Below are 11,080 nucleotides of genomic sequence, written 5' to 3'. Positions count from 1 at the left end.
AATATACTAGACTGATAATTGATTATTTCATCCTATAACATTTTTTTCGCATTTAATAATCTAAACAATATTCCTTTGTGTTTGACGTTACACTGACAGTAAAGAAAAAAAAAAACAGTTTTGGCGCGCCAGTGGTGTCACGTATAAATATACTTCAAACTTAAGATTTGTTACTTCCTTTAGTAGTATTTGTTATAGTGCGGAATTAGTACTTGATATACTATATAATAGTTTTACAAAATTGTGAAAGGAATAATATTTTACAAACCTATATATTTAGTAATATAAGAATGTACATCGTGAACCATTTAATATTGGTGCGTTATTATGACGTTTCCACATTCTTACAGATAACATATTTATAAACCCTTCCACATACAATAAAACAAATATTGTCTCCAATTATTTAACCCAGTTTTATTGTTTGGTAAAAAATACTTATAAACTTATAGTTTAAGGACTTCATCGTGTAAATCATATTAATTAAATTTTGAGCAGGTGGCAAGAGAGGGTGTGTGGGCGTCATGGTGCTGCCACGTGATAGGTCGAGACAACAACAGATGGAGGTTCGCGCCAAATTTAAGGAATTATCATCAGAAGCTTGGCCGGCGAGGCTTGGGAAGGACGTTCATCTGGGTGCTGAGAGACTTGCTTCTCGTGTCTCATCGTTCAAGATGCCAGCCAACGTACTTACTGAGAGAGTAAACAATGTCACCCTTGAAGATAAGGAAAATAAGGTAAGTGAAAATATATGTGTTAATTTAGTCTGAAATTAGGAAAGATACTGGGGTGGTCCTCTCAGGGAGATGCTTTGATGCAGATGTGGGGCTCTTGATCCAATGAACTGGATTTATCCTACCCTTTGGACCAAGCCTAAGTGCATCTCATTTCTCAGCTGCTGTATGACCGTTGCGGGTTTAGCATTTCCACCCGATTAAAATAAACGGTTCAAGATAAAATAACCACCATTGCTTTTTTAAGAGTTACGAAATTTGATTATCAAGATTTTTGTAAAACTATTATTAATACTTTATATATATATATATATATATATATATATATATATATATATATATATATATATATATATATATATATATATATATATATATATATATATATATATATATATATATATTATTTGCTTTCTTATTCATATGTAAGTATATATAGGTACAGGTACATATAAGTACAGTTATCATAGTGTAAATTACTTAAGATAACCTCGAAAAAAGTCTGACTATTTCCATTGGGGCCCTTGTATGTAACAAAATTTGAAATTAAGTTACATTTCTCGAATACCTTCCATGATGTTATGAATTTGACTGGTCACTACCTTCCATGAGATTAATAATATTTTTTTGTAAGTGTTATGGTATATAGATGTATTTTCCTAGTAGTTTGTTGAGGTTGATACATAGCTCCTCACCCTCAGTTGTGCATTTGTGTATATTCATTTTGATAGGTGTGTAGGCAACTTACAGCCATAATAACCCACATTCAGTTACTAGGGCTTAAACCTAATGAACTGTTTTACATTGACAACACAAATTTAATACTTTATAAGTCAGTATAGTCTTGGAATAGACCTTAATGTTTTATTTTACAGGTCATAAACCAGAAGGTGAACAAGACTGCCCTGAAAGAAAAAACACCCAAGCAAACTGGCAAGGTAATTTATTATTATTATTATTCATGGGGAACTAATAAACTATTAGGACTTATACATTGCCTTGAGAATGGGAATTATTCAGGCTTGCTTCAAAAGAAAAGGGTTGCTTTAATTCATGTAATCAAGAGCCCTTCAAGAACATCAAGGTACATATGTAGGTACTGGCAAGGTACATATGTAGGTACTGGCAAGGTACATATGTAGGTATTGGCAAGGTACATATGTAGGTACTGGCAAGGTACATATGTAGGTACTGGCAAGGTACATATGTAGGTACTGGCAAGGTACATATGTAGGTACTGGCAAGGTACATATGTAGGTACTGGCAAGGTACATATGTAGGTACTGGCAAGGTACATATGTAGGTACTGGCAAGGTACATATGTAGGTACTGGCAAGGTACATATGTAGGTACTGGCAAGGTACATATGTAGGTACTGGCAAGGTACATATGTAGGTACTGGCAAGGTACATATGTAGGTACTGGCAAGGTACATATGTAGGTACTGGCAAGGTACATATGTAGGTACTGGCAAGGTACATATGTAGGTACTGGCAAGGTACATATGTAGGTACTGGCAAGGTACATATGTAGGTACTGGCAAGGTACATATGTAGGTACTGGCAAGGTACATATGTAGGTACTGGCAAGGTACATATGTAGGTACTGGCAAGGTATATATGTAGGTACTGGCAAGGTACATATGTAGGTACTGGCAAGGTACATATGTAGGTACTGGCAAGGTACATATGTAGGTACTGGCAAGGTACATATGTAGGTACTGGCAAGGTACATATGTAGGTACTGGCAAGGTACATATGTAGGTACTGGCAAGGTACATATGTAGGTACTGGCAAGGTACATATGTAGGTACTGGCAAGGTACATATGTAGGTACTGGCAAGGTACATATGTAGGTACTGGCAAGGTACATATGTAGGTACTGGCAAGGTACATATGTAGGTACTGGCAAGGTACATATGTAGGTACTGGCAAGGTACATATGTTGCTTGCATGAAAATTATTGAATTTAATTATGAGTTAACCTTTTCTTTCTATTTAGGCTTTTTTTTTTTTAAGGTATGAAATTTAGTTTTTCATAATTTTTATTTATTTCATTGTCTTCAGGATGCAGAATACAAAATATTTCATAAATGTAATATTAAAAACTACCAAAATCAAACCTGTCTACCTTAGCACTTCTTTTAAAATTGCTGTGCAAAAGTGAATGGTTTACTGTCCTTTATTAATTCTTGATGTTTTTTTTTTTTGTGTACAATAATTTTTTTGTCAAGACGGAGACCAAAACAAAACTACTAAACAGTTCTTAATTTAAGCCTTGTGAATAATTTGAATCCCGTGCAATGGATTTTATATACATGTACAGTAAATTATATAATTGTGTTAGGGTAACTCATGGTTATATTCATTGTTAAATCCAGTGTGATTGTTTTATTTACTAGCACTCATAAATGTCAATATTGAAAAGGTTTGAATAACATTTAAAGAAATATGGCCTTGGAAACACAGTCAAAACATGAATTTACTATACGTATACGGTATTTTTGTTGCAACTGAGTACTAATGCAAAGCCAATACTGTAGTATGCACAGCATTACAGGTAGCAGTATACATAAAACTAGATATGAAGTTGACAGTAAACCATCGGTTTAATGAATTACTGGGGGGGGGGGGGGGAGCAGGTAGCTGGTAATGGCAGTTGTAGGTAAGATAATTTTGCTGAGATTGTAACAGCCAACAGTTCTGTAACCAACAAACTTTGTCCTCTATTTCTGAATCACTTGATGTAGCACATTTCATCCCCCATTTAAAAAGTTCGTTAAATTGATCGGTTAATGCCAACTATGGTACATAATTGGCATTAATCTATTAAATTCTTCCCTTGTGTTATAGTACATTCATTAAAGTGAAATTGTTTTAACATGGTACAATAATTTGGACTGTCCTTGTGCTTGGAGCATATTCTTACCCATGCACATACTCCATTGTAATGTGTGAAAATACGTAATGTAGAATAAGCTTTATTTTGCACAGTGTTTTGCTCAGGACTTCATAAAACTCACTTCTGAACAAAATGTCTTCAAATTAAGGCTTGTTCAGTATTGCATGTCTTTGCACCTGCTTGTCACATTGTTGCTCAGTTCCATGTATTGGGTTTGCTGAGGTTTTTGTGTAATGTTGGGATTCCTGTGCATTGATATTCTTTACTATGTTGTCACAAATTGACAACACATGGGGAGATGAGAGACCTCAAGATATTATATAAATACTGTTTACAGGTAATTGCAGTGGACAGGGAGGCAGAGCCCCTCCTGAGAGATAATCCAGGACGTTTTGTCATCTTCCCCATTAAGTATCAGGACATCTTCAAAATGTATAAGAAAGCTGTGGCATCTTTCTGGACTGTTGAAGAGGTGGACTTGTCCAAAGTAAGGTTATACTATATTTGTCAGTCCTGTATACTACATTTTAATTTAATTTTTAGTAGTCAACATCTATGATAAATTGAAGGAATGGTGGTAGTTACTTAGGCATAAATATTTTTTTTAATTTGCTATGTGTGCAAGAGTAATCTCACATTTCAAAGTGCTTGTCATATGTTGACTTCCTTTCTTCAGGTTTTTCGTAACCTTCATATCTCTTATAACCTTAACCTTGTCTAGCCTTCTGAATCAAGGTTTCCTCAGTAAGGCATGTTGCATGTTACCTGGTATATGTCCTTGGATATAATTTTCTCCCTTGTTTGCCCTGGCATCTCTGCCAACATTTGTTCATGCTTGTGTGTAACTGCCATTTTCTGTTTCTACAAGGATATAATCCATCTCCTGTGATAAGTTCACCACAGCTTTGGTATTTTTGTTTTGCATGTTCACTTTGGGTTTCTATCACCTGTAATTTCAACATTATTTGTTTCTGTAATTAATTTCTGAAGATGATGTAGCTTTTATCAATATTGTCACTTTTTTTTTTTTATCCCATACTCTTTCCATAGATTAGCTTCAAATACAACCTCATTTAAGATTTGTTTTCCAGTTTGGCTTCAGTTAGATTACATAGTTTCTTTTATATAATGTCCCTCAGCTCAAGTCTTTGAAATTACCCCATCTGTTAGTATACAATAATTTTACAAGTATGTTTATCTTGCTGTTTCCCCTATTTATTTTAATTAATTTTAGCCTGGTTATTAACTACTCTTTCCTTGTTTCCTTAAGATACCATTTGACAGGTTTGTATTGTCACTAAAATTTTTTTCTTTTTCATGTGTCCCATGTATCAGAAATCTTCCCCATGAGGATAGACTGAGGGCCCTGATTCTGCACTCTCTAGAAAGGCGTAGAATTAGGGGGATATGATTGAGGTGTATAAGTGGAAAACGGGAATTAATAAAGAGGATGTAAATAGCGTGCTGAAAATATCTAACATAGACAGGACTCGCAGCAATGGCTTTAAATTGGAAAAATTCAGATTCAGGAAGGATATAGGAACACTGGTTTGGTAATAGAGTTGTGGGTGAGTGGAACAAACTCCCGAGTACCGTTATAGATGCTGTGTAGTTTTAAAAATAGGTTGGATAAATACACGAGTGGGTGTGAGTTGGACCTGACTAGCTTGTGCTACTAGGTCGGATGCAGTGCTCCTCCCTTAAGTGACGTGTCTGACCTCACTAGGTCAAGGCATTGGCTTAAGCTGGTGGGAGAATTGAAGCTGCCTTGCATAGACCAGCAGGCCTGTTGCAGTGTTCCTTCTTTCTTATGTTCTTATGAGGGCAAATATTCTATTAGTGGGATGGATTTGTGAAGGACCGGCCTAGTATGGGCCAACAGGCCTGCTGCAGTGTTCCTCCTTTCTTATGTTCTTATTTCTATCCTCATACAATGTCTTAGTATTGTTTATAAAAACCTTTCCTCCCCCCCGTGTCTTGAAAAAAAGATACATGCTCCAGGAGCCTATATATGTTGATGCATAAAAACTAAACTGTCATTACATTGAGTTGGTTAACCAGACCATACCACGGGTGGGGATAGAACCCGCGGGTTCTATCCCCGCCCGTGGTATGGTTTGTTTGCAAGCGTGTCATTATGATTTCGTGAGTCAAGTTGGTTAACCATTTGTTAACCATTTCAGTCTCATTGGCTACCTAGTCTGTAATTGAAGTAGACTGCCTAATTACAGTGATTTTTTGGTTCTTCATAGTCACTTTTGAATATTTCCTTTAGTATATTATGCAGTTCCTCAGCTTGTAAAGCTTTTTTCTATTTAATATTGGGTTGGATGCATTGATATTTTTGTCTTGTGTAATTTATCATCATTTAAAAATTTGTCTACTTTTAATATTTTTAATCTGCCTTTTATCCTATTGGCCCATATCAAAGCTGATTACAGGTGCTATTCTGCCCTTATGGGTTTAGCACCCACATGAGTATACAGTATATAGTACTGTCCCTACTTTGGCTTCAGCTGTGCTTATATAGTACAGTATCTTTTTTCTTGCCAATTATTTCCCTTAGCTCTAGACATTTTGATATTAAAGGGTAGGATATAGAAATGCTAAGAAAAAAAGTAAGGACTGTTAACAAAAGCTTGTTTTACCACAAAAATTACGAATGGATGAAAGAGGCACGCAGATTATACTCGGCTAAGAACTAAGTTTTGTAATTAATAAAACAACTCTCTATTTATTTCACCAAACTGTTGTATAGATAGTAGCACCTAGTACAGCTGACCCACATTTTTAATGAGGAAAGAAGGTATAGAGATAAAGATTAATGCATATTTATGATTACAAATAATGTTGAACTTTAAATTTCAGGATCTTGGAGATTGGGAGAAGCTGAAGGATGAGGAACGGCATTTCATTTCTCATGTCCTTGCCTTTTTTGCTGCTTCTGATGGTATCGTTAATGAAAACCTGGTAGAACGTTTTTGTCAAGAAGTGCAAGTACCAGAAGCAAGGTGTTTCTATGGTTTCCAAATTGCGATTGAAAATATTCATAGTGAGATGTACAGCCTGCTCATTAACACGTACATAAAAGATTCACAAGAACAGAACAGATTATTCAATGCTATTGAAACTCTGCCATGTGTTAAGAAGAAAGCTGAATGGGCTCTAAGGTGGATTGCCCACGACACTGCTACATATGCAGAACGCATTATTGCTTTTGCAGCTGTAGAAGGTATTTTCTTCAGCGGCTCATTTGCTGCAATCTTTTGGCTCAAAAAGCGTGGTTTAATGCCAGGGTTGACTTTCAGTAATGAGCTGATCTCCAGGGATGAGGGCTTACACACTGATTTTGCTTGCTTAATGTTTAAGCATTTGGTGAACAAGCCAGGCCAGAAACATATACAGTCTATTATTGACAATGCAGTGAAAATTGAGCAAGAATTTCTAACTGATGCCCTTCCAGTAAATCTCATTGGCATGAACTGTGAACTAATGCGCCAGTATATAGAGTTTGTTGCTGACCGCCTTCTTCTGGAGTTAGGCTGTGAGAAACTTTACAAGGTAGATAACCCATTTGACTTCATGGAAAACATCTCTTTAGAAGGAAAGACTAATTTCTTTGAGAAGAGAGTAGGAGAATATCAAAAATGTGGTGTAATGAGCTCTACAGAACAGCGTAGCTTCACGTTAGATGCAGATTTTTAGCAAAAGAATCTCTCTCATTTTGTAAGGAATACAGTGGACCCCCGGTTAACGATATTTTTTCACTCCAGAAGTATGTTCAGGTGCCAGTACTGACCGAATTTGTTCCCATAAGGAATATTGTGAAGTAGATTAGTCCATTTCAGACCCCCAAACATACACGTACAAATGCACTTACATAAATACACTTACATAATTGGTCGCATTCGGAGGTGATCGTTATGCGGGGGTCCACTGTACAAGTACCATGTGTGATTTCAGTTTTTATATTAAGCATTTTATAATCTTACTGCATTGATGCAATGTGCACTAGTATGTGTGATTGTTAGAGTGTCCTGTATATTTTGTATATTTTCATAGTTTTTATTTCTACAATAAATTTTTATGCTTTTATTTTGACCCCTTCATTTAAACCATATCTTATTATACACTGTGTTAATGACGAATTAGATGGCAAGAAATGGTGTACAGTAAAGAACATTAGGGGGTGGTATTCTTAGTGCCAAACTGCTATTAAAAAATGTAAGATTAAAGGTAAGGATAAAAATAGAAGCTAGTAAATAAGTTTCACTAAACTAAGCAGATTTATATCTTTTCTGAAGACTACTATCTCCCTGGAGGGTGTTCTGAGGGTCAATGCTCCTCCAGGCCAGTCCTTGACCAGGCATCCTGGTGGATCGACCTGATCAATCAGGTTGTTACTGCTGGCTGCACAGAGCCCAGCATATAAACCACAGCCTGGCTGACCAGGTAGTATATACCTTCAGTCTGTATGACCCTTGTGGGTTCAGTGCTTGGTTTTGATGATAATAAAGGGCTTTTAGTTCAAATTTTATCTTTTCCTTGGATTGAATTTAATATCCCCCAACTCCCTCTTGATCTCGTTAATGGGAGACATTAGTATTTAGATAAAGGTAGGGAAGTTTTTATTGCATTTATGGATTTAGAAAAGGCATATGATAGAGTGGATAGGGGAGCAATATGGCAGATGTTGCAAGTCTATGGAATAGGTGGTAAGTTACTAAATGTAGAGTTTTTATGAGGATAGTGAGGCTCAGGTTAGGGTGTGTAGAAGAGAGGGAGACTACTTCCCAGTAAAAGTAGGTCTTAGACAGGGACGTGTAATGTCACCATGGTTGTTTAATATATTTATAGATGGGTTTGTAAAAGAAGTAAATGCTAGGGTGTTCGGGAGAGGGGTGGGATTAAATTATGGGGAATCAAATACAAAATGATGATACTGCTGATGATACTGTGCTTATGGGAGATTCTAAAGAAAAATTGCAAAGGTTAGTGGATGAGTTTGGGAGTGTGTGTAAAGGTAGAAAGTTGAAAGTGAACATAGAAAAGAGTAAGGTGATGAGGGTATCAAATGATTTAGATAAAGAAAAATTGGATATCAAATTGGGGAGGAGGAGTATGGAAGAAGTGAATGTTTTCAGATACTTGGGAGTTGACGTGTCGGCGGATGGATTTATGAAGGATGAGGTTAATCATAGAATTGATGAGGGAAAAAAGGCGAGTGGTGCATTGAGGTATATGTGGAGACAAAAAACGTTATCTATGGAGGCAAAGAAGGGAATGTATGAAAGTATAGTAGTACCAACACTCTTATATGGGTGTGAAGCTTGGGTTGTGAATGCAGCAGTGAGGAGGCGGTTGGAGGCAGTGGAGATGTCCTGTCTAAGGGCAATGTGTGGTGTAAATATTATGCAGAAAATTCGGAGTGTGGAAATTAGGAGAAGGTGTGGAGTTAATAAAAGTATTAGTCAGAGGGCTGAAGAGGGGTTGTTGAGGTGGTTTGGTCATTTAGAGAGAATGGATCAAAGTAGAATGACATGGAGAGCATTTAAATCTGTAGGGGAAGGAAGGCGGGGTAGGGGTCGTCCTCGAAAAGGTTGGAAGGAAGGGGTAAGGGAGGTTTTGTGGGCGAGGGGCTTGGACTTCCAGCAGGCGTGCATGAGCGTGTTTGATAGGAGTGAATGGAGACGAATGGTATTTGGGACCTGACGATCTGTTGGAGTGTGAGCAGGGTAATATTTAGTGAAGGGATTCAGGGAAACCAGTTATTTTTATATAGCCGGACTTGAGTCCTGGAAATGGGAAGTACAATGCCTGCACTCTAAAGGAGGGGTTTCGGGATATTAGCAGTTTGGAGGGATATGTTGTGTATCTTTATACGTATATGCTTCTAAACTGTTGTGTTCTGAGCACCTCTGCAAAAACAGTGATTATGTGTGAGTGAGGTGAAAGTGTTGAATGATGATGAAAGTATTTTCTTTTTGGGGATTTTCTTTCTTTTTTTGGGTCACCCTGCCTCGGTGGGAGACGGCCGACTTGTTGAGAAAAAAAAAAAAAAACACTGGCCAAACATTCTACTCAGGGAATGTTAAACCTATAGTGGTCAAAGTGCCTGCCTCCTGTATATTTTAATCAAGACTAAGTGCTAAACCCACAAGGATCATACAATGCTGTCTCTCCTGTATGGATCTCTATCTTCTCTTCCATGGCACTAAAATTCAATTGGACTTCAGTGATGATATCCATGACAGCAATCATTTTAGTCTATCCACTTCTCATTCTTAATTAGCACTATGACCCTTGTGGGTTTACTGCTTATTTATTATAATAATAATTCCCATTCTTAAGCTTGACCTGATCTTGTCAATTCTAGTGACAATTTGAGCATGCATGGGCACTTCATACACATTATACCTGTTTTCTGTAGGGGGTCATACAGTGCCTGTTGTACTGTTACCTGATCACTACTATAAGCATAAATTATTCACTAAAGCAGTGGTCCCCAACCTTTCTGTTTATGTGGGCCATATTAAATAGTCAAATGTAAGAAGACAGTTAAACCTTTAAACAGGTGAACTGTCTTTTAAATAATTATTAGTACAGCATTATTACATTGATGGGGAGGACTAAACCTGCTGGGGAGCATATAGCATCTGGGAAACAGGAGGTAATCAGGTTCAATTCAAGGGAATGAATGGTTCAGTTCCTTGGTTCAAGAGCCCCTATGAGAGGAAGTGTTTATCAAGTGTCTTGCAAACCGACCGACCAACAAAGAGGCATCATTCCGAGAGTGTACAGGGTGTGTAACCCAGAACACAGTATGTACTTCAAAAAAGAGAGCACATGCACATATTTGTTCCCATGCAAGTAATGAAGACTGTTTTCCCTGATGTGCTTGTAGCTCAATGATCCTTGTGGGTTTTGTGGGTGAGGGGCTTGGACTTCCAGCAAGCATGTGTGAGTGTGTTAGATAGGAGTGAATGGAGACTAATGGTTTTTGGGACCTGATGAGCTGTTGGAGTGTGAGCAGGGTAATATTTTGTGAAAGGATTCAGGGAAACCAGTCAGCCAGAATTGAGTCCTGGAAATGGGAAGTACAATGCCTGCATTTTAACCCTTTGAGGGTCGACAGGCCCTCTCCGAAACTCGTTCTCAGGGTCGGCCAAATTTAAAAAAAAAAAAAAATTATTTTCTCTTATGAAAAGATAGAGAATCTTTTCCCGATCATAAAGACACCAAAAGTTTGAAATTTGATAGAAAACTTACGGAATTATGCTCTCGCAAAGTTAGTGGTCTCGGCGATGTTTACGCATCGGCGATTTTGCCCACTTTGAGCCCCATTTTCGGCCAATTTCACTGTACTAGTCGACAAAAAACATGAATATTTCCCTAGAACTCCATTTTTTCTATCGAATGGATGCAAGAAACCACTCATTTATGAA

The 11,080-nt window shown here is 37.2% G+C and overlaps 1 protein-coding gene across 1 annotated transcript; it reads left to right on the top strand.

Moving 5' to 3' along the window:
- Positions 1 to 509: 509 nt before the first annotated feature.
- On the top strand, positions 510 to 7,730 carry LOC138851009 (ribonucleoside-diphosphate reductase subunit M2 B-like). The gene is made up of 4 exons (XM_070081755.1): positions 510 to 737; positions 1,610 to 1,672; positions 3,973 to 4,122; positions 6,504 to 7,730. The coding sequence occupies exons 1-4, from the start codon at positions 525 to 527 to the stop codon at positions 7,338 to 7,340; spliced, it is 1,263 nt and encodes a 420-aa protein (XP_069937856.1). The 5' UTR covers positions 510 to 524; the 3' UTR covers positions 7,341 to 7,730.
- The last annotated feature ends 3,350 nt before the right edge of the window (positions 7,731 to 11,080 follow it).

The sequence above is a fragment of the Cherax quadricarinatus genome, unplaced genomic scaffold, assembly GCF_038502225.1.
Source record: "Cherax quadricarinatus isolate ZL_2023a unplaced genomic scaffold, ASM3850222v1 Contig4026, whole genome shotgun sequence".
NCBI lineage: Eukaryota > Metazoa > Arthropoda > Malacostraca > Decapoda > Parastacidae > Cherax > Cherax quadricarinatus.
This window is presented reverse-complemented; position numbering and strand designations above follow the sequence as displayed.